Source organism: Podospora pseudopauciseta, chromosome 3 (genome assembly GCF_035222475.1).
Source record: "Podospora pseudopauciseta strain CBS 411.78 chromosome 3, whole genome shotgun sequence".
In the NCBI taxonomy this organism is placed as follows: Eukaryota; Fungi; Ascomycota; class Sordariomycetes; order Sordariales; family Podosporaceae; genus Podospora; species Podospora pseudopauciseta.
In genome coordinates this window covers 435,452-456,923 of record NC_085893.1, presented here as the reverse complement: position 1 = coordinate 456,923, position 21,472 = coordinate 435,452, and the positions used below count along the sequence as shown (strand labels likewise).

The following is a 21,472-nucleotide window of genomic DNA, read 5'->3' as shown; positions in this document are numbered from 1 at the left end:
CCGTTGAATATCCGTCCTTACTCTTGTTTTCCAGCAAATGAAAAAGTAAATCCGCCGAAACCCAGATTCCCCTGTGTATGTGCGCGTCTATGTAAACACTCGGTACTACCCATCCTTCCTGTAATACTTGTTTTTTCGTCCCCCCTTCAATCTTTGGGAATCGGTAATCCGCACTCGAGAAGTTCCTCGTCTGTCATGTCGGGTGTTATGGAGACCATCGGTTTCTTGCCCGTTCCTTTTGGGAATTCTGCGTCCGCCAGATCGCCCTCCACCTTGTCATGGCAAGACGTGATTTTTAGCCTCATTTCCTTCATTATCATATCCCAAATCGTAAGCTTGTGTAGGTCTGCCCCCTCCCACATGGCTATCTCCTGCACCAGCTCCCAGAACTGAGGCGAGTGTCTCACCACAGCTACGTCCGTCAGCAGCTTGGCCGCTTGCAGTGCACTCACGGCCACGTCCATCCTGATCTTTTCACTCCAAACATCTTTGAGGATACTCATGGAGCACATCTCTGCCGCCTCCGAGTCTTCTAGTCGTTCCAGGATCAGTTTCAGCGGTGTCAGATTCGGATTCTGACAGGCTCGGTAAAGATAGCTGCCCTTCCACTGGCGAGGCGGTATTGGTGGTAGGTTGTACCGCATGAGTATCTCCTTAATGATAGAGATTCTGCTCTCTCGAACGGCGAGGTCGAACGCTGTGAGGAACCTCTTCTTCATGTAGCGCCACTCACCAGGGTCATCCTCATAAATTTTCTGGAGCACATCATCCGACGGCACCAGGTACGGATCAGCCACCTCGTTCATGAGGCAGGCGGCGACGTTGGGGTGGTCTTCCGTGACGGCGATAGACAGAGGTGTTCTCAGCTCATCATCAAACACGTCCACGTCCGCACCCCTCTCCAGAAGCTGCTTCACAACCTCTACCTCTCCCCACTGGCATGCAAGATGCAGGTATGTCTGGCCACCGAGAAAGGTTGGTTCACTGACAGACACGAAGCGGTTCAAGACGGCAATGCTGAGGGCCTTGTTCTTTTGCATAATCGTCTTGAGAAGAAGCATCTCGTTGCTGTATACGACCCTCCCGAAATTGAGAGTTGTTTCCAGCGTCTCCACTTGATTCCACGGGTCGCTTTGCTCAATGATGAGGTCGAGATAGAACTTAACGTCCCGATCTGTAACGTCAAAGTGTTCGTCGGCAAACGTTAGCAGCAGCTTGAGAGCCTTGTAGTTCCCGCTGGAGGCGCACTTTTTCAGAGCAGCCTTCAGTTTTGGCCTGGTAACGCTGTTTTCGTTGGCCTCCTTGAGCATCTCCTGCAAAATCCTGTCCTCCGTCCACCGCAGCTGCATCACAGCCCAGTCAAGCGGGCTGCTCATCGGTTCCTCCTCCAAATCCATGCGGGCACCGTGACGAATCAGGAGCACGGCTATTTCTGCCACCTCGCCGCGGTGATCGACCCTGACCGAGCACGCATAATACAGCGGCGTCCTGCCACTGCGATCTTGCGCATTGACCGAGGCGCCGCACCTGACTAGCATAGCAACAGCTCGTGGTTCAGCGAGCTCACAGGCTAACATTAGTGCCGTGGCCTCACGATGGCCACGTTTGTCGAAGCGTGCGTCAACCCTAGCCCCGCCTTCCACCAGTGCCCGGATGAGCGAGACCCGATTTCCCTCGAATTCATCGTGCTTCACTGGAGCCTCGTCGAGGTTGAAGAAGTCGGCTCGTGGCAGGGTGCAAAAGTAGAGAGGCCGAATATCTCGGAACTTACGGATGTATCGATGCGGGTCGGGATTGGCCCCGATGCTGGCCAACCTGTGTGCCACGGCAAAATTGCCTCTGAAGCATGCATTCAACAGCGGCGTGTGACCACGCTCATTGTGAGCCTCGAGATCAGCGCCGAGGGCCAGCAGCTTGGCGATGGTGTCTCGGATGTCGGCAGAGCCGCGGGCGCTGAAGAGTTCGGCAACATAGTGAAGAGCTGTGTTGTCCCACCGATCACGCTGGTTGGCGTCGAGGTCGGGGTCGTTGAGAGCGAGGAGCTTGATGACGGGAACCAACCCGTTGGCGGCAGCCGTGTGCAAGGCCATGTGGTTGTGTTCCGGGGTGGCATCCAGGCTGAGAGACGCACCGCGGTGAATCAACAGCTCGGCCACCAGTCGTTCGTTGTGACACATGGCAGTGTGCAGAGGCCGCCATCTCGGCCAGTCGGCAGCCCTTCGCAGGGGATTCCTGTCAAACTTCATGGCGTGGCAGGAGCAGACCCGGAACGAGGGCGCATTGATATCAACGCCGTTGTCGAGCAACCAGATAACGACATCGCGATGGCCATTCTTGGCGGCGAGGTGGAGTGGGGTGGCATAAGGCTGGAGTTTGGAGTCCAGCGTGCGCGTCGCTGGCACGACGTCGGCATCGTCATCGTTAGTGTCATCGCCGTCGGTGTTGTCATTGTCGCTGTCTTCTGTCTCCGTGTCGCTCGCCGCCGACTCCTTTGCCTTGCGAGCCAGCGGCCCCGAAGCATCAAGATTCCCCCCCGCAGCGAGGGCATGCTTCAGGGTGCCCAGCCTGCCATGCTCAGCACCCCATAACATGCAGGTTGAGCCGCCGAAGCGGACATTTCTGGCGTAGATTTCTGTATTGATGACCGAGTAGAACCACTTGTTGGTGCTGTTGAAGGCGAGCTGATCGGTAATATCGAGCAGTTCGAGGACAAGGAGGATGAGTTCTGGGGGGAGCTGCAGGATGGGCACCGCTCGCGACAGCGCTTTCTTTGACTTTCCTCTGCCCTTGGCTGTCTTCTTGGTGCCCTGGAACCAGCCGAGTATGGTGCTCTTGGATGCCGATTTCTTGGGCTTCCCGGGCTTCCTGATCGCCTCCATTTCGACAACAGCTCTGCTGCAGGACGGCGGCGGTCGAAAGGGGAGGGTTAAGAATAAAGGCAGAAAGCCAGAGCGTGGACAGAAGTCGGGCGACGGAACATGGCCGGTGAGGCTGGGTCCAGCGTCTAATAAGTTCTGGGGGGGCAGAGGTACCTACCTACCAATGGCGGGGCTTGGGCTACAGGTGGGGGAGACTGCAGTGACTGCATGTGAGTGGGCAGCGCTCCCGCTGTGGGATTGGACTGAAAGGCATCCATCCTGTTGACCGGGAAGTTCTGCCTCTGCAAAAAGCAGCCTTGGGCAGCTCGGGCATATACTCTGCCTCGCTGTGGAACACGGTCCTTGGCTGCCACAAAACTAGCTGGCTACCGAGCTGGCTACCTAGCTGGCACTTTACGAGTAGTGGCTGGATACGAGTGGCCGGACTATGAGAATACACTCCAAGTTCGTTAAAGTGGCGCCGTCTTCCAACAACTTCACAACTTTTCTCTACAAGCACCAATTTTTACGCGGAAAAAAGGGTATTTACAAACTCGAGAACCTTTACTCATCTATTTTATCTATTTTTCCGCTTCGTTGTAGCTATTATAAGCCAAAAGATATGGCTGTTTAAAGTTGCTGGTCCGAGCGCCCGAGCTAACAAACTTTCAAGTCTTAGACTTGTACATACTGAGTTCCGTCTCCCACCGCGTTTGCGCATGGATGAGGCGCGGCTCCAAAGTCACTTTGCAACACCAGCCAAGATGTTGCCACAGAAATTCTGGGACCCGTCTGCCGACGCCCGTCATGCCTCTTCGCCGGCCCCAAGTCCGTCCTGTCACTAGTTGGCCGCTCCATGGTCGCCGTGTGGCTGTTCAGTCACACATCATTCTGTGGAACCAGTCTAACGTGATGGCGTCCCAAGATAGGTATTAGGCAGAGTGCGCTCAGTCAATCTGCATTCCCCCCAGGTAGTGTAACTAATGGCTGGACCTGATATTAAACCTACAAAAGCCCGTAGCTCATATTTGTTTGCCTCGCCAGATGCTTCAGCGGCCGCATTCTCGCGATGACGTCGTCTGCCAAGACTTTGAGGCCATCTGAGACAGACTTTCAGGGGACACCCTAAGCTGCCACTGTCAGAGCACAGCGAGATGCGAGCAGTTGCGGGCCTGCGCCTCGGCTACCTGCGTGGTGATATTGCAGAATATATCATTTCCTTGTGGACGATGGTGGAGCTCTTTGCACTACATACAAGTGAGACGTGGTGTAGTTGATGGTGGGGGATGGTACCATGTTTGAGCTCCTATCTAGTGGAGACTACACAGAGCGGAGCACAGCCGGTGGTGAGGGTCGGCAGTGGCTGGGAGCTGAGAGCTGAGAGCCGGGACCTGAGCTGAGCTCTGGCAATTTGAGTGAGAATTGCATGTGTGGCATGGGTAGGTATTATCCCGTATAAGATGCGTATGCTTTTTGCGTCCCCCGAAAATGGTTTTCCCCACCGTTTACCACTTGGCCTCCTTGCTCTCCAAGAATCCCTTGAGAATGTTGACGATCTTGTCGAGAGCAGCAAGGTATTTGCGAAGCTCCTCTTGAACCTTTTGCTCGTCGTCACCAAGCTTGGCGTAGAAGTCCTTGCGGTATGGGCACGCTCTCATGGCGGCGCTGAAGATGGGCTTCACCAGGAAGCTGTGGTGTCGCATGAGAGTCGCACTGTAAGACCGGCCGAAGGAGTCGGCGAGCTCCTCTGTAGAGCCGATGTTCATGCTAAGAGCAATGCATGTGAATTCGAGACCCCTGTCACAGACCACTGTCAGTAACTTGACTTGGCTATGGAACAGATCAAGGCGCCCTCACCTGACCAGCCACAGCAACCCCTCCGTCGCGGTATGGCTTTTGGTCTTGAGCTCGTTCCTCACAAGATCCTGGATGTTCTGGGATTCGAGGGGGGCGGCAAGCATGCGCTTGCGAATTTTCTAGCAGGAAAGGGTGGTTAGCTGACGTCCTAACCAACGGGTATAATAGCAGCGCACCTCGACGTTGCCCAACATATCCTTCTTGACAGGGGAGAAGGCGATGGAGCCGAGCACATCGAACATGGTGGTCAAGGACTCGGCCGCCTCAAGGAACTCGGCGGTGGAGATGGCATTGCCCTTCTCGGCATCGATTGGGACATCAACGAAGGACTTCTTGAAGGTCTCAAGGAAGGTAGCCCCGGCGGGGATTTGGACAACGGCGGCGGCGGCCATGGTGGTGTTTTGGATGGTGAAGGTTGGTTGAAAGTTGGACTCGACTCGAGATAAGCTGGGGGTTCGGTGCAGGAACATGGAACACGAGGCGGTCAATTGAGCCTTGGACGGGAGCTGGAACATGCCCGACGGACCCCTAACCGCTACGCTAGCCGCTGCCCCGCCCTCGCCCCTAACAGGACAGGGAGTTACCCCGCCCCCGCAGCCGCTTCACTGTTGGCTTGGTGAAGGTGAGTATCCATCACGTGTGTCTGAAGGTGAAGGTGTGATGTTGCGACCAATCTCTTGGCAAATGCGGACATTGCCGTCGCATGGGCACTTGTTTTTGAAAGGAGAGATACGGGGTTCAAATCAAACAAGCACTGCTATCTTCCAACCCTCAAAGAGCCCTCGGGCACAAAGAAAAGGTCATGGGCAGGAAAGGTCGAATGATGCGCAGTCACTTCTCGCTGGGACAGGCCAGCTGAGGAAGCACCCCATCCTGCCAGCTGATTCGTCTCGTTTTCAGCTTCGATATTGAATAAAGCTTATAATAGTTCTCGAACCTGGGCAAAATGGCCATTACTTTCCTAGTCCCATCTCTCCCACCTCAAGTGCACTCACTCACTCACAATTGCATCCTCCTAACATGACGTCATCCAGGCGGCGCCGCGCACCCGTCCACAGCTGTTTTCCAGGCTACCTACCAAACGACGGCCCCCTCCACTTTAGAGCCGCTCATAAGCCGAGGACTGATGCACTTGTTTCTTGATGGGACGTTATACAGTTCATGCACCCGACAAAGCCAATGACGACCCCTCGAGAATATCTGCTACCTTAAGGGTCTCGAGGAATCCCAGTCCCCCGTCCCAGCTCCCGTCCCCCGCCAACTCGCCAACTCTTTGCGAATTTTGAACCTATTCCCGAACGGAAGTCGGCACGTCCACATGTCCAGTCTTCTTGGTGTTGTGCCTCTGCCTTGTTCCCTTGAACTTGCTCGCCTAACCCGGCCGTCATCATCGCACGACATCCCGCCGCCCACACCAGATGCCAACCTCTTGAAGAGAGGGACTAGCCTTAAAACCGGCCTTTCCCCAATCACTAACTAACCACCTTTCAGCACCTGCTTGTCAAACAATCTGAGAACTGCCACCATCACAACAATGGCCCACTCATCTGCTACTGGTAAAGTCTCTGGCGAGCATCGCCACAGCCTGGGGGACAAGATCAAACTCCCATTTCATGATCTCAAGGCCAAACTTAGCCACAACCACCATCTTCACGATACCAAGGTTCACATGGTTCACACGAAGCATAAAATTGGCAAGTTTGCAAACTTGGTAAGATCTACTTCTCAATGCCCCCTTATTGACAATGGCAAACTGACCCGCCATAGTTCAATCCCGAGCATCGCCATGATGAGGAGCATGAGAAAGCCTGTGACGAGAAACGCGCTAGGATAGCTGAGTCCCACCGTTTCGACTCGTATTTCCCTGAAAGAGAGGGCAATATGGTCAAGTGGTATGTAGATGGACGGGACTACTTTTGGGTAAGCCACTTGTCCCCTTTATGTTGCCATTTCAGCTTGTTTCTAACTCAGAAATAGGCAGTGTCAGTCGCCCTCGAGAAGGCCAAGGAAACCATCTACATTGCGGACTGGTGGCTGTCCCCCGAACTCTTTTTACGCCGGCCTCCTTACTTCAACAAGGAATGGCGTCTAGACCAAGTGCTAAAACGTCGAGCCGAAGCTGGGGTCAAGATCTACGTCATGGTCTACCGAGAAGTCCAGGCTGCTCTCACTTGCAACTCGGAGCACACAAAGCATGCGCTCCAGGCCTTGTGCCCTGAAGGCTCTCCTGGCTACGGCAACATCAAAATTATGCGTCACCCAGATCACAACGTGCTAGAGAACGCGGCCGACATGACTTTTTACTGGGCTCATCACGAAAAGTTGATCGTTATTGACTACGAGATGGCCTTCATTGGCGGGTTGGATCTGTGCTTTGGGAGATGGGACAGCCACAACCATGCTCTCTCCGACTTGCATCCAGAGGGTGTCAGCAACGAAGTCTGGCCCGGTCAAGACTTCAACAACAACCGGATCATGGACTTTAAGAACGTTGATGACTGGAAACAAAACGAGCTGAGCAAAGCAGAGTCAGGAAGGATGCCTTGGCATGATGTTGCCATGGGGGTGATTGGGCCCTGCGTCTACGACATCGCCGAACATTTCGTTCTCCGCTGGAATTTTGTCAAGCGAGACAAGTACAAAAGGGACAAGCGGTTCGAGTGGCTCGAGTTGAGAAGTCGGCAGGGAGAGGATGAAGATCTTGTGGGCGTGCAAAGGCCCAAGCACCCTGTCGGTGGTTATGTTACCCATCCGCTCTCACCCATGGAAACAAAGCATCTTGACCATCGGGGGAGTGTTCATGCACAGATCATCCGGTCTAGTGCCGATTGGTCAAGCGGCATTCTCACTGACCATTCCATTCAGAACGCTTATTCCGACATCATTCGCAACGCCAAGCATTACGTGTACATCGAAAACCAGTTCTTCATCACAGCGACAGGCGACCAGCAGAACCCCATCCACAACGTAATCGGCCGTGCCATTGTAGATGCTGTAGTGAGTTCTGCCAAGGAGGGCCGCAAATTCCGCGTCATGATCCTCATCCCAGCAGTGCCCGGCTTCGCCGGAGACCTGCGAGAGGACGGAGCCATCGGGACTCGAGCCATCATGGATTACCAGTACAAGTCAATCTGCAGGGGCGAGCACAGCATCTTTGAACAGATCAAGAAGGAGGGTGTCGATCCAACGAAGCACATTTTCTTCTTCAACCTGAGAAGTTATGACCGTCTTAACAGGACGTCAGCCATCAAGAAGCAAGAGGAAGAGTCGGGAATCAAGTACCAGGAACTGCAGCGTGCTGAAGCTGAGGAGGTGATGGGCGAGGGTATCCACGGCACAATAGACACGGATGGTGGTCGTGACAGCCATATGGGTCACAGGAGTGAGCAACATGGTGGTCAGGCGCGGACCGTTCATGGTGAGATGCCAGTTAATTTGGAGCAGGCAAGAGAGAACTCAGTTGGTGAACGAGATACCGATATCAAGCGGCGATTTGAAGCAGCCAAGAATGGAGACATGGGTGTGAACTCTCCTGTAAGTGTTGCTCATTACGCCATGGCCAATCAAGGGAAGTTGTCAGAGGTTCCTTGGGATGGAGACGAGGAGGATGAGGTCAATCACTGGGTCCAGGAGGAGTTGTACATTCACGCCAAGCTTCTCATCGTCGACGACCGCATCGTCGTCTGCGGATCCAGCAACCTGAATGACCGAAGCCAATTAGGCTATCACGACAGCGAATTGAGCATTGTCATGGAGGATACAAAGACGTTTCAGTCCACCATGGACGGCAAGCCATACGAGGCCGGCTGGCATGCTGCCACCCTTCGGCGGTATCTCTGGCGCGAACACCTCGGCCTGCTTCCGCCACAGGATCTTGACGGCAGCGATGACCCGAATGCACAACCGCCCGGCGACGACTCGCCCAACGATGTGGGAGATCAAGATGATTCTTGGAATTTTGTGGAGGATCCCCTGAGCGATGAGCTCTGGGAGATGTGGACGTCCCGAGCGTCGAAAAACACTGAGGTATTCCGGCAGCTATTCCATGCCGACCCAGATGATCACGGTATGCTACTCGACCATAGATCTGGATCAATCTTTACTGACCCATCATGCGTATAGTCAAAACGTTTGATGATTACAACGGTTACATGCCGCCCAAGGGCGTAAAGGCAGGACACATTTTCGATCGCATGATACCTGGTCACGAAGTCAGACAAAAGCTAGACCAAATCAAGGGCCACCTCGTCTGGATGCCATTAGAATTCTTGCGCGACGCGCCGATGGCGGAAAAGGGCTTGCAAGTAAATTCGTGGACAGAAAGTGTTTATACATAAGACAGGTAAGACGCGTGTAGTCCGGAGCATGCTGAATCATTCCCTGTATGAGTTAGGGTAGCATTAATTCATAGCATTTACCCCGAACTCCTTTCTGAGAACGCGATGCGGCACATGCCAAGACGCGTTCCATAGATCTATCGAGGATCTTCAAAGTCTAACTCGAAGAATGTCTCAGTCTCTGGACCTGGAGGCCCGCAAAATCTACATTTCCGGTACGCTGTTCTCGTGTCACGGTGATCCAAATCACCGACCGCTTCTTTTTTCCCCTCCGTGGCAGCCGAGTCTGATTTTGGGAACACACGGTGAACATCTCACAGCTGAGTTATTGGGGAAACACAGATATAAAATGGCCTTCCCGTCGTCCCCTCTCACGATGTTGAACACCAGGCCACTCACCATTGTCCCACCCCTGTCCACTCTTTTTTGACATCCCCCCTTCCCCTTCCCCTTCCCCTTCAGTTGCCCATCATGATCCGCCAACTCCTCCTCGCTGCCCTTCCCTTGGTTTTAGCCAACCCCCTGCCTGTCCCCGAGGAGGCTGCCAACGCCGATGTCGCCGCGGCCGCTGACATTGCCCTCCCACCCCACTGGCACCAAGGAGGTCGCGGCTCGTCTTCTTCCTCCTCCACGTGCGGAAAACTGAACGGCCCCCGTTACTGCAAAGGAACCGCCTACGACCCCTCCCAAACCAACAAGTACCTCTGCGGCGACTCCCGCCTCGGCCCTACCCGCCTCCCCAGGCGTGAGCCGTTGGACTCCATCACCGAGTTTTACGACCGGTTCGGGGGCCTGTGCCCTGGTGTCTTTCTTGACACCTGGTTCAACGTCACCGGTACTGGGTGGTGGTGGTACCCCGAGGAGAACGGGTTCGTCCTTGGGGACAGCGGCCTGCCGATTGTGGGGGAGGTCACGCTCGGGAGGGGGACGCTGCTCGATCGGTTTGGCGGGGAGACGGGGACGTTTGTCAGCCCTGCTGGGGCCGGTTATCAACGTGAGTTTGTTTATTCTGTGGGGTTGATTAAATACCTACCACTGTGAGGGGGGATGAAAAAGCTGATTTGGATTTGACAGAGAGGGCGCTGCCGCCGACGAACTTGAATACTCCGGCTGATACTGGGTATGTTTTCTCGAAAATGAGTTGGTTGAGAAGAGATTGGCTGATGATGTGTCAAACAGGGTTCCATACAACTACCACGTCTACTCGGTTCTCGTCCCATTTGTCGTCCGGTCTGGTCCGATCAGGCCGTGGTTTGGGCAGCCTGGAAATGGGGTGCAGTTTGAGCTGCCAAAGACTGTGGCTGAGTTGATTGTTGATGGGGTCTTGAAAGCGGAGGATGTGCGCATTGTTCTTCTATGAGGGTGTTACAAAGGGGGTGGGAGAAAGGGGGAAAGTATACATCTTGGTGATTCAAATTTGAAAGTTGAAGGGTCAAAAGGGGTATCAGCGGGAAATCAAGGCGTTGTAGCAAACAAGGAAAAACTACCATTACTATCTATACCACTTCAACTAACTATCCTCATCAAGAACAAAAGTCATCCAACAATCCAAAGAGACAACAAGCATTAAAAACAGGTGAATGCCCCCCCAACCCTGAGAAGCGAATGACCAACCAACCCCCTCAAAACCACCCCCCTTCCTCACCCCTATCCCCTCTCTCCGCCACTCAATAATACTTTGGATCAGCCGGATCGCTCAAGTCATAAATAACCACACTATGCGGCCTCGCACCCCCCCTCGTGGTTGCAAACTCCCTCTCGAAATCAATCGTCTTGTTCCAGCTAAATTTGCCGTTCGCGTCCAGATCCAACCAGTGAGCCTTGTAATCACCAGGCGTGTTGACAACCGAGATGTCACCCGCCTGGACAAAATACCCAAGGACCAACAAGTTCTTCTTATCCGGGCTGATCTTGACGTAGTGAGGGCCGATGATAGGCTGGGTCTCGTTGGGGTCGTCCAGCCTCACAGGGTTGCTCAGATCAGAGATATCGAGCGCCGCGACGTGGTTGCCGAGGGTGAAGGTGAAGTAGGCTAGTTTGCCGTCGTCGGAGATGTCCGAGTAGATGGCCAATGAGTTTTTGGCCTTGGGGCCAAAGTCGAAGAGGAGCTCGGCGGTGCCTTGCTTGGCGTTTTTGGTGCGGAAGGGGTAGATGACCCAGACTTGGCCGAGGCCGACGGCGGTGGCGAGCGCGGCCGTCTCGGGGTGGTTGGGGATGAATTTGACGTCCTGGATGCCCTGGCCGCCTGGGATGGTGATTGTCGACAGGATCTTGTGGGTGCGAAGGTCAAAGAGGCGGAGGGTGTCGGCCTTTTGTATACCGAGGGTGGGCTTGAGGATGGTGATGGGGACGACAAAGTCGGAGGTGAGGGCGATTTGCTTGTCGTAGTCGACGGTGAGGCCGTGGGGGGAGAACTGCTGGCCGAGGATGTTGAGGGTGGAGGGGATGTCGGTGACTTCGGGCCACTCGTGGATGATGTTGCCGCGGGCGTCGGTCTCGACGAGGCGGCCGGGGGAGGTGCCCACTGCAGAGCCCATGTAGGTGATGTAGAAGCCTCTGTGGTGCACACAACAAGATTAGTAGGCAAGAGAAGACAGTCGGACGATGAAGAAAGAACATACCCATCAGGCTTGGCTCGAATCTCATCGACAATAGACGACAAGATGGCACGGTTGCTGTGGTCAAACTTGGGGCGGTACGGGTCCGAGACGTCAAAGTAAAAGGCAGTATCCTGAGTCTTGAGCAAAGACAAAAGACCGCCGCCAATCAAGGTCTTGCCGTCATAAGACGCTCCAAGATGATGAGGAGAATTACCGCTGGTGGGAACATCGGTGAGTTGGATGAATGTGCCAAAGGTGTCCTTGTTAGCGGTCAGCAACCAGACTTTACCATTAATAGGGGAGAGCATACATCATCCAAGCTGACTGTCGCCAGGAAGTCCTTGTGCAAGTTGTCACCAGCACCAGTCCAGAAGTAACCAATCTTCTTGGGCTTGATGTTGGAGGCAGTAAACGGAGGACTGGCCAAGGGGGGCGTAGGAAGCTGCAGGATAGGCAGAGGGGGTGCATTGGAAGCCAGGGGCTCAGTGACTCCCGGGATGGAGGGAATCAAAGGGGGAAGACTGAGACCGAGAGGGTTCCTTTTCTCAGTGCCACCGGCAGTTGCTGGACTGGCAGCCGCTCCTTGAAGGTAGGAGACGAAGCTTCCCAAGAGTGTGAAGCCGAGGAGACCTTGCATTGTGGTGCTGATGCTGTTTCGAAGATGGTAAGAATACTGAAGAGAGGAGTGACGATGGTGATCTGATGAGATTGTTGAGAAGTTATGTTGATTGTTCTTCTACTTATACGCATCGCCATCCTGCCCATCACTTCCTCCTTGATGGGTTCTGTCAACCATCACCACCCGCCGCCTTTCCTGTCGTGCTCGATGAAAAAGATGATGCCATTCACACTTCTGAGTGATGATACCAACCAACACGGCATTGAAACTCTTCACCCCCACGATGCCAATCCGAGTTGTTGGACCAAGTTGGGTTCAATGACAGCCTCTTGAGGAGAAAAAGGTGCAAGATCATCCGTGCCACCAAGTGCACGAACCACATCTTGGTCGGATCGTCGTCTGCCGGCTAGGTTTGGCTGAGAACGTGCTCTCTAGATGGCTGCATGTCTCAGAAGGACAGAAAGATTGTCAGGGGACGACCAAGCTGATCGTCGACATGGATGGGCCGGCAGTGGTCGGTAAGCGGACCGAGCAGTTGACGCACTATCGATAGTCTCTGCAGTCTGCAGACAGCTCATACGGAAAGGAGGCCCAAAAAAGCATCATCAGGACCAAAAGGGGAAATGCCGGTCTAGAACGTGCGCGCCGATCGCTCAGCTGCCGGACCGATCCTAATCAAGCTTTTCTGCTGGACGGGGTCCATATCCATGCTCAAACAACGCCTCCAGATTTTCAGGAACAAGATCTGAGATGTCGTGATCGTGGGGTTGTACCAAGGCTTCCCGGCTGTGCCCCAAAACGCCAAAAGCACGTTATTCAGCCCCCGATTGTTGATTGTACAAAGTGCAAATCAGTTACCCTTTGCAGACAACCATTCAACCCTCACCCAACCAAGTCAAAACACATCAAGTCAACACCCCAACTGATAAACACAATAAACACACAACATGGACACACAGGCGTATCTAAAGATCTATATTGCTCTCTATTCGTGAGACAAACTCTCCACCCCTTCGTTTTGGTATCTCTCCCTCCTGTCCGGCATCTAGAAAACACAACCATGCATCCAAGGGTCTCCAGTCCTTGGAAGATCATGCGCCCCAATGCTGCCAGGCATAGATACAGTAACGGGCTAAAAGAGAAATTATGATCATGACAGGACATAAAAGACAGAAACCCAGTGAGGCCAGACCACCCATGCAACCCGAACCCAGAATGTGAAAAAGCAACTTTTGTGAACCTGTTCGTAACGCTTAACTCATGCTGAAAAGATGTCGAGCGCGTGACGTTTACTCGTCCTCGTCGCTGAAGACCTATCGAAAGAGTTAGCAAACTGCTGTCTTGGTAGAGCAGTAGATGGAAAGGGGAAGAGACATACCTCCTCACCACGCTTGCGGCGAGCCATGCGCTCCTTCTTCTTCTTGCGGGCCTCGGAGCTGGTAAGCTTGGCCTTCTTCTTGGTGCTAACAATCTTGTTGCCCATGGCATCGAACTTCTCCTCCTCCTCGCCGTCATCCCCCTTGAGGCGGGGACCAGAGCCCTGGCCCTGCACCCAGTTGTGGCCGGAAGGAGTCATCTTGCCATCCATGACAGCCCACACCTCCTCAGTGAGATCCTTGGTGAACTCGGCAGAGTGGGTAATGATGATGACACCACCCTCGAACTTCTTGAGAGCCTTGGACAAGGCACCGAGAGAGTCACGATCGAGGTAGTTGGTAGGCTCATCAAGAACGATGAGATGAGGACGCTGCCACGAGCAGGCGGCAAGGACGACCTTGACACGCTGACCACCGGAGAGACCGCGCATGCGGGAGTGAGAGACAAGCTCGGCATCGAGACCGAAGTTGGCGCAGTGAGCCTCGATCTCCTTGCGCACGAGGGGACGGAACTGACCGGAGGCAAGGGCCTCCTTCATATCGACATCGGCAACCATCTTCTGATGGGAGGCGAGGAGCTCGGAGCGGGGCAACCAAGCGTTGTCGGCAGTCATCATGGGAACCCAGCGCTCGTTCTTCATGCCAATGTTCTCGCCGAGAGCGAAAGAGCACTCGTACTCGTACGAGTTCTTGAACTTTCTGCGGGAGTTGATGCCAATGACACGGCGCATGGTGCCCTCGACCTTGAAGACCTTGTTCATGGCCTCCTCATCAGCCTCGGTGATGATCTTGTTGGCACGATCCATGGTCTCACGATCCTCACCAGTCTGGAAACGCCACTGGATGTACTCGGAGGGAGTGCTGTCGAGATGGTTATCGATGTGGGCGAAAGCGTGCTGCTTGATGTAGGCGATACGGATGTTCTCGTGCTGGTAGATCTCACCGGCGGTGGGGATGAGCTCACCAGTGAGCACGTTGATGAGGGTGGACTTGCCGGCACCGTTGGGACCAATGACGGCAATACGGGAACCGAGCGAGCACTGGAAGGAGATGTCGGAAATCTGGGGCTTGGCGGTGCCGGGGTACTGGAAGGACATCTTGGTGGCACGGAGAATGGCCTTGGCCTTGGTCTTGACACCCTCGAGGAAACCGGGCTCGGGGAAGGAGAACTCCATGTCGGAGGCACCGAGCTCGTAGTAGGACTTGGCAGCGGGGTGCTTCTTGACAAACTCGGCGAGGTTGCCTCTGTAGCGCTTAAGCTTGAAGCGCTCGTAGTGGACGATGTGCTGGCACACGTTGTCGAGGAAACCACTGTCGTGAGAGACGATGATGGAGGTGCAAGGGGAGTTGATGAGGTAGTCCTCGAGCCACTTCACGTTCTTCACATCGAGATGGTTGGTGGGCTCGTCGAGCAGGAGAATATCGGGAGCCTCGAAGACGGCACGGCACAAGGCCAGCTTCATCTTCCAACCACCGGAGAGGGCAGTGATCTCGTTCTTGATCATGTCCTCGGAGAAGCCGAACTCGCTGAGACGCTTCTCGACCTCAGCCTGGCTGACGTCGACGCCGGCCTCGGCAAGCTTCTTCATGGTCCAGTCGATGGTGGTCATCTCGGTATCGGCAGAGTCCAAGTCGTGCTCGACGAACACGGTCTTGACCTCGGACTGCTTGGGGAAGCCCTCGACCTGCTCGTTGTTGATGGCGCGCATGAGGGTGGACTTTCCGGAACCATTGGGACCGCACAGACCGTAGCGCTGGCCGCGCTTGAGGCGGAGATGGGTCTGGTTGAGAAGGATCTTGGCACCGTAGGCGAGCGAGAAGGTGCAGTTGCACAGATCCTCACCCTCCTCGTCGTCCTCCTCACCGTCATCGCCCTCGGCGAGGTCGGGGTTGGCGCGCTTGCGGAGAGCGTCAGTGATGGACTGAGCCTCGTCATCACCAACGACAACAGCGACGTAGGGCTTGACAGCCTCGGCCCAGACGGCGGACTCGGTCTCCTTCTCGTCGACGAGCTGGCCAGCAACAGCGGCGGCGTACTCGAGGACGGGGGCGAACTTCTCAAGAGCAGAAGCGTGCTTGGCGGGGAGGACCTCCTTGAAGTGGCCAAGGATGGTCTTGATATCACCGTGGTTGCGGACCTCGGGGATCTTGCCGTCAACGACGTTACCGACGCGGATGATGGTGTCAAGAGCCTGCTTGGTCTTCTCACGAGCCTCGGGATCAGCCAAGTTCTCGTAGTTCTTCTGGAGACCGGGCATCATCTTGGGCAAGAAAGGAGCGACAATGTTGGGGTCGTCGACGAGCTTGCACATGTTGTCGACAATGACGGCCGACTTGCGCTTGATAGCGGTGTCGCGCTCGGCGAGACCACGATCAAGAAGGGGAACCATGAGGGCAAGAGTGGGCTCCTGGACCTCAGTGACGAAGGTGGTGGCACCGAGCAAGTGAACAGTCTCGGGGACATTCTCGGGCTTGGCGATACACTTGATGAGCTCGGGAATGAAGCGCTCGATATCGCGATTGACAATAAGCTGGCAGAGCTGCTCCATGGTCTTGTAGGCACGGTCCTTGACCTCCTTCTTGGTGTCCCACATGGCCTCGGAAATGACGGGGATCAAGTCGGGGACACGGAGACCAGTCTGGGCGGGGGCAGTCTTGATGAGGACATCGATGAAGTCGAGGACAAGCATCTTCTCGGGCCACTTCTGGGCATTGCGGAGGGAGTCAATCAAGGCGGGGAGAACGGCCTTGACAGCGTTGGGGTTGATGGCCTCGGCGATGGCCAGAGCAGCGGCGAAAGCGGCATTCTTCACAGCGGTGATCTTGTCACCAGCGCCAGCCAGGACGCTGGGGAGAAGAGCAACGAGGTAGGGCTCAACGGCAGAAGAGACCTCGGAGTGCTGGGCAATAGCCTGGATGGCAAGGAGGGCCTTCTCGCGGACGGTGGCATCCTTCTTGTTGGCGAGCTGCTTCTTGAGAGCCTCGACGGTCCTGCGAAAATGAGGGGTTCACATGTCAGCCTCCAATTCTCCAAATTCTGGTGCGACGCTCGAAATGCCATCTGAAAAATTTTTCCCACCAAACTGGTCCCTGCAGCTAAAAGCCGCACCCTGATTTGACAGCGCAGCACGGCACGACAACCTCCTGTCGAGGCGGTCTGCGACAGGCAGCGAGCCCGGCCAATGTGTCTCTTTGTGTCGCTCGCACGCACACAAAGAAACAAGAAGCCACGATATGCCCGATATGCCGCGCTGCTGCTGCTGTCAAGGAGTGGCTGGACTAGGCTTGGGTTTGGGCTTGGCGAGGGGTTATCGCGAACAGGGGAGCGGGGCCCAACACAAAAAAACTTACTTGGTGGGGGTATCAAGGTCCTCGATGCGACCGTTGATGAAGGAAGCAAGGGCGGCCGAAGCCTCCTTGATCTGATCAGCCTCCTTGGAGATGGTGAGCTTCTGCATGAGCTCATCGAGCACCTTGATGCTGGCGGCGTTCTCGGAGGGAGCCATTTTATCGGGTTTTGTGTGATTTGATCGAAACGTCGAAAAAATGTCGTGGAGACTAGAGAAGACGTCTAAGGAATCTAATCCCGCCGTCTAAACAATGTTGCTGGGAGGGTGGAGGGTAGTCTATTCGGGGGTATCCTGCGAAAAGGCAAGTGACCGACGGCGACGATAGGCGAGCCCGTAGATATCTCGATGGAGGGTCGAAGACGTCTACTCTATTCTGGCTCTTCTAGAGAGAAGTCGCAAGAATATGTAAAGACTGAGTGGAGAGCTGGCAGTCCAAACGAAAAAGAAAGAAAGCTGAGGAGAGACCTGGAGGTGGCAGAAAGAAAAACTTGTGGGTGTGGGAGGGCGGTGGGGGAAATATTTAAAGGGTGCAAGCCAGGCTTTGCCTTCGGCCCAGGACAGATTGATTCACTTTTGCACTGGCACACTGGACACCACACAGCGCTTTGCGACACACACACGCCGCCGCCGGACCCACAGGGAGGCACAGAATTGGGATGGAGGGGTAGGCATCACCGAAAACTTTTTTTTTCGCCTTTGCTCTTGGGGGAGGGGGCTCTGGAGCATCTGGGGGCTGCTGGGCCAACCACTTTCTCTCTCTCGGCCACCTGCCCGTCAGTCGTCCAAAAGAATTGCCCCCCCAATGATTGGTGTGCATCCAGCCGCTGCCGACTCAGACACATCCCTGCTTGTCCTCGCTGATCCCTGCTTATCGCTTTATCAGCGAGAGCGCTAATCCCAGAATGGCCCACTTCCCAGGGCGGTGAGGCGGTCGTTATGCAGAAAAAAGTTTCCTTCCAAGCCCCAACAAGTAGGTCCCAAACCTTCACCCGCTGTTGGGGCCTCTCTTCCTCTGCCGTCCCATTTTGATCAAAGGCTATTGAATTGCCTTTTCTACGATCCCTTGTGTGAGTCTGACAATGCGCGCCTTGAAATCAGATGGCCTTTGTTGGAAAACTGCGGTAGCCATGGTACTGTGTGGCAACATGAGCGTTGAGCGGGCGCTGAGTGGGCTCTTGGAGGGGTTTCTTTTTTTTCGGGGTGTCCACCGAGGGGCGGGGCAGTAACGTCTCACGTTCGAGTTTCCTCTCACCTATCCATCTCCCTTTCTGCAGAACGCTGCTGGCGCCAGCATATGCGAGCCTGCACCACGTTGATGCATCCCAATGGTTTCATGGGAGCTAGCAATGCCTCTAGCACATCCCGGCCTGCTTCACCCGCGTGTCTCTCCTCATCGCGGGGAAGCCTGTCATTTGGCTCAACATATGGGCCACTGGCGATTCATGGCCAATATCAGGCCCCGTTTCTTCTACAGGTGCCGCAATATCAACGATAAGCCCTATCAACAGCAAAATATCATCTCACGCCGCCCGGGAGCAGTCCTCAGCCCCCGCCATGCCGCTTCTGTTAAGGTACTTCGCCACCGTAGCACAGAAAGAGTGATGGAGGAGAGGCTCCGGTGCCGTCGTTGACACGGGTTCGACCAAACTTGGCTTCATATTTTTAACCAGGAGCGGATAAATATTAGATCACCAGTCATGCCCAGACGTTGCCTCGACTCTTTCCAGGATCTCCTGGTTGGTTAAGGGATGGTTGTGGGTGACCGTGGCTTCTTTGCTGTTGCAGCTTGAACCAGGTGTTGTTTCGTACAGAAGCTACAGACAAAACAACTGCCTGATTATCTCGGGTACACTGTGAAGGAAGGATATTCATCCACTTGATGTCCAACGTCTGTCAGATATGCCAACGCCCCCCACGCCAGGTTAAACACCTTCCACGTTCCGCTTCGATGTTGCGCCAGTCTGAGCACCATCCGCAACTCTAAAGTAGGCAGGTCTCACCGCAATTCTGCAGGCTTCAACTCGCCCGCACGGTACTTCACTTCGCGGCGTCATTTGGCTCATCTCATACTCAACCTCAAAAGGCTCAGGAAAAGACCCCTGCTGCCGAAACGCTGTTCCTCTTCGCCAAAATCCGGGGCATGTAAGATCTCTTTCTTTCCGCGGGGTCAAGCGGTATCCACATGTGCCGTCTGCCACCATTGACGGAAAGACGCACGTGCCCTTCACGTGAAATAGCACATCAAGGTGGTTACCAAACTAAACAGATCTAACCGGGCAACCGATATGCTCTCAGGGGCTTGTTTACACTACAACGGCTCTTCTACATCGCGAGGGTCATCTTCGCCCCAAATGGAGGCCCAGATAGCAGATTGAAACTGCTGACAAACAATCATTGATACCATTAAAAATTACAATAATTCTTATATCTAATTCAGTAGACAATAACAATGCTTCCCTCTTCCCACAGTGAGGACATTTCGGAAGAATCTCCTTCAACTTGTTTTACACATGCATTGTTTTCTCTCCATTTTTGCTGAACTAGCAAGACGCCAGAAATAGCCATCACCCTCGGCTCTTGATGGTGCACAAGTCGAGCCTCAAATCCAGCAGCCCATTAATGACGTCACCCCAGACCGACGTCACCATGTCGCGGCATAAGGTACACCCCACCGTCTTCATGAACCCCTATTTCTTCTTTACAAGATCCATCTCCAGCACCATCGCAAATCCAAAACCACAACATTGAAGCATCCTCCACAGGTATCACACCACAGTAAACAGCCAGTACACCCACCAGCACAACACAAATCCTACGCCACAACCATGTCTTCCTCCTCGAGCAACCCCAACACCAGCAGCACCAACCAGCCTACCGAGAACCCAGGCCTGATCTCCTCCCACGCCGAGTATATCAAGGGGGCAGCTGAGGTAACAAACTCCCATTCTCTCAAGCTCTGCCTTCCGGTCCAATAATTAACAGCGACTCCCTCTCAGTCCGCAATCGGCGACATCTCGGGTTCCCACGCCTGGAAAACCTCGGGCGAGCAAGACAAGGCCCACGCCCGTGCTTCACTCAATCAAGCGACCCAGAACCGTGACCCGGCCACCTCGGGATATGGGAAAGTGGAGGAAGTTGCCGGCAAGCTGACAGGATGCGAGGGCATGAGGAGGGAAGGCGCTGCCAGCGCTAGCAAGCCAAATCAGGAGTAATTGATACGATAATAGGGCTTAAGAGTTTGTGTACGATATGTCAAAAGGTCACATCATGTCAGAATAATGGAAATGTAATGCAAATATGTGTTATCATATGCTTGAATGTGCACTACCCTGGTAATCTTCGCTGCTTATCAAGTCATTCCAACAACCCACTGTCATCAAGGTGAGTCCAAGTGTTCCTCCTCACCACCTCTTAACAAATCTCAGCAACCTCGTTCCTCAGGTGCCTCCAGTGTAATGCCATGAATTCTAATTTCTGCCAACGCAGGGGACCGTGGCATCGTCCCATCTTCCACCAACACGTTGTGATACTCCCCTTCATCCTTCGAACCAAGACACGAAGCTGTCATCGGACCAAGGATCAGGTTCCACTTCGAATGCCCGAAAAGGCGCTCCGCAAACAACGATAATGAACCAGTCCGAAATCGTTTGCTTCCCTTCATTCGTCACCTTCCTTGAAAACTTTCTGATCACATCCTTATCCTCCTGCGAAAAGTCAAGATAGCTGTTCCATGTCCGCGTGAAGGCCTTGACAAGAATGTGATACGTCAACTCGACGCTGTGTGTCTTGTCTCTGTTTTGTATCATTTTTCTGACTGGTGAGTCCCTCTCGACATCCAAAGCGTCGAGCACGGCGAATTCGGTGATGTCTCCCTTGGAGGTGCAGGTAAAAGTGGCATTGGGGTGTCTGCCGTCCTTATGGAAAGGTTCATGCCAACTGTATACGCGATTTCGACTTGTCCAGTGCTTGGACGCGTCCCAGTCTATAATGAAGTAGGATAATATGACCTCGATCTGTAGTTCTGTCAGCACTACCTCACATCAACATGGCAACAAGGGGCACACTGACAGCATGTTCCGCGTTGGCTTGATCCTGCTGGGACTGTGAGAGTTGGCAGAAATGAGTGAAAGGGGCCCTGTAAGCATGAGTTAGACAGCCTTTGGTAATTATTTCTGGGCAAGTAGGTGCTTACTCCTGGGGGCCTACGACCTCGTCTTGCACAGCAGGTTGCTGCTCGGGCACTGTGGCCTCGCCTTGTACTTCGGCTTGCTGCTCAGGCACGAGGGTATTCTCTTGCGCATCAGCCTGCTGACTTGTACCATCGCCGGTAGGATTAGGCTGCTGCTCCTCGGCAAGGAGGACACCTGATCCCTCCTTCGAATCAGAAGATAAAGATGACGACTCCAGGCTGGCTCCCTTAGAGGACGTCCTTGATCGTGTTGGAGGCATTGTGCGCAGTTTGAGCGATAGTAGAA

At 54.3% G+C, this 21,472-nt stretch overlaps 9 protein-coding genes across 9 annotated transcripts; 4 read left to right on the top strand and 5 right to left on the bottom strand.

The window, feature by feature from the left end:
• Positions 1 to 146: 146 nt before the first annotated feature.
• Positions 147 to 2,879, bottom strand: QC763_301380 (uncharacterized protein; the record flags this gene model as incomplete). The annotated part of the gene is made up of 1 exon (XM_062910603.1): positions 147 to 2,879. One exon carries the CDS (start codon positions 2,877 to 2,879, stop codon positions 147 to 149), a length of 2,733 nt encoding a protein of 910 aa, XP_062766534.1.
• A 1,484-nt stretch (positions 2,880 to 4,363) lies between these two features.
• Positions 4,364 to 5,894, bottom strand: HET-C (Glycolipid transfer protein HET-C; the record flags this gene model as incomplete). Its single annotated transcript, XM_062910602.1, has 3 exons — positions 4,892 to 5,894; positions 4,716 to 4,834; positions 4,364 to 4,655 (listed from the first exon to the last, which is right to left on the bottom strand). The coding sequence occupies exons 1-3, from the start codon at positions 5,228 to 5,230 to the stop codon at positions 4,364 to 4,366; spliced, it is 750 nt and encodes a 249-aa protein (XP_062766533.1). The 5' UTR covers positions 5,231 to 5,894.
• On the top strand, positions 5,411 to 9,052 carry QC763_301360 (uncharacterized protein; the record flags this gene model as incomplete). The annotated part of the gene is made up of 4 exons (XM_062910601.1): positions 5,411 to 6,426; positions 6,483 to 6,635; positions 6,693 to 8,781; positions 8,838 to 9,052. Exons 1-4 carry the CDS (start codon positions 6,250 to 6,252, stop codon positions 9,050 to 9,052), a joined length of 2,634 nt encoding a protein of 877 aa, XP_062766532.1. The 5' UTR covers positions 5,411 to 6,249.
• Positions 9,053 to 9,523: 471 nt separating this feature from the next.
• QC763_301340 (uncharacterized protein) lies at positions 9,524 to 10,709 on the top strand (the record flags this gene model as incomplete). The annotated part of the gene is made up of 3 exons (XM_062910600.1): positions 9,524 to 10,046; positions 10,127 to 10,172; positions 10,232 to 10,709. 3 exons carry the CDS (start codon positions 9,524 to 9,526, stop codon positions 10,410 to 10,412), a joined length of 750 nt encoding a protein of 249 aa, XP_062766531.1. The 3' UTR covers positions 10,413 to 10,709.
• A 1-nt stretch (position 10,710) lies between these two features.
• Positions 10,711 to 12,408, bottom strand: QC763_301330 (uncharacterized protein; the record flags this gene model as incomplete). The annotated part of the gene is given in 4 exon segments (XM_062910599.1): positions 10,711 to 11,608; positions 11,674 to 11,912; positions 11,963 to 12,325; positions 12,343 to 12,408. The coding sequence occupies 4 exon segments, from the start codon at positions 12,406 to 12,408 to the stop codon at positions 10,720 to 10,722; spliced, it is 1,557 nt and encodes a 518-aa protein (XP_062766530.1). The 3' UTR covers positions 10,711 to 10,719.
• An 812-nt stretch (positions 12,409 to 13,220) lies between these two features.
• Positions 13,221 to 17,708, bottom strand: TEF3 (translational elongation factor EF-1 alpha). The gene is made up of 3 exons (XM_062910598.1): positions 16,999 to 17,708; positions 13,650 to 16,638; positions 13,221 to 13,584 (listed from the first exon to the last, which is right to left on the bottom strand). The coding sequence occupies exons 1-3, from the start codon at positions 17,151 to 17,153 to the stop codon at positions 13,561 to 13,563; spliced, it is 3,168 nt and encodes a 1,055-aa protein (XP_062766529.1). The 5' UTR covers positions 17,154 to 17,708; the 3' UTR covers positions 13,221 to 13,560.
• A 713-nt stretch (positions 17,709 to 18,421) lies between these two features.
• QC763_301310 (uncharacterized protein) lies at positions 18,422 to 18,628 on the top strand (the record flags this gene model as incomplete). The annotated part of the gene is made up of 1 exon (XM_062910597.1): positions 18,422 to 18,628. One exon carries the CDS (start codon positions 18,422 to 18,424, stop codon positions 18,626 to 18,628), a length of 207 nt encoding a protein of 68 aa, XP_062766528.1.
• Positions 18,629 to 19,478: 850 nt separating this feature from the next.
• On the top strand, positions 19,479 to 20,300 carry QC763_301300 (uncharacterized protein). Its single transcript, XM_062910596.1, has 3 exons — positions 19,479 to 19,658; positions 19,760 to 19,927; positions 19,994 to 20,300. The coding sequence occupies exons 1-3, from the start codon at positions 19,578 to 19,580 to the stop codon at positions 20,207 to 20,209; spliced, it is 465 nt and encodes a 154-aa protein (XP_062766527.1). The 5' UTR covers positions 19,479 to 19,577; the 3' UTR covers positions 20,210 to 20,300.
• Positions 20,301 to 20,324: 24 nt separating this feature from the next.
• On the bottom strand, positions 20,325 to 21,446 carry QC763_301290 (uncharacterized protein; the record flags this gene model as incomplete). The annotated part of the gene is made up of 3 exons (XM_062910595.1): positions 20,325 to 21,010; positions 21,066 to 21,132; positions 21,190 to 21,446. The coding sequence occupies 3 exons, from the start codon at positions 21,444 to 21,446 to the stop codon at positions 20,534 to 20,536; spliced, it is 801 nt and encodes a 266-aa protein (XP_062766526.1). The 3' UTR covers positions 20,325 to 20,533.
• Between the last annotated feature and the right edge of the window lie 26 nt (positions 21,447 to 21,472).

Coding starts and splice junctions, on each gene's coding strand:
- QC763_301300 (XM_062910596.1), top strand. CDS start 19,578: ATGGTGCACAAGTCGAGCCTCAAATCCAGCAGCCCATTAATGACGTCA. Junction 19,659..19,759: donor TCACCATGTCGCGGCATAAG/GTACACCCCACC, acceptor CATCCTCCACAG/GTATCACACCACAGTAAACA. Junction 19,928..19,993: donor ATATCAAGGGGGCAGCTGAG/GTAACAAACTCC, acceptor ACTCCCTCTCAG/TCCGCAATCGGCGACATCTC.
- TEF3 (XM_062910598.1), bottom strand. CDS start 17,153: ATGGCTCCCTCCGAGAACGCCGCCAGCATCAAGGTGCTCGATGAGCTC. Junction 16,639..16,998: donor GACCTTGATACCCCCACCAA/GTAAGTTTTTTT, acceptor TCATTTTCGCAG/GACCGTCGAGGCTCTCAAGA. Junction 13,585..13,649: donor GCCGCAAGCGTGGTGAGGAG/GTATGTCTCTTC, acceptor CTCTTTCGATAG/GTCTTCAGCGACGAGGACGA.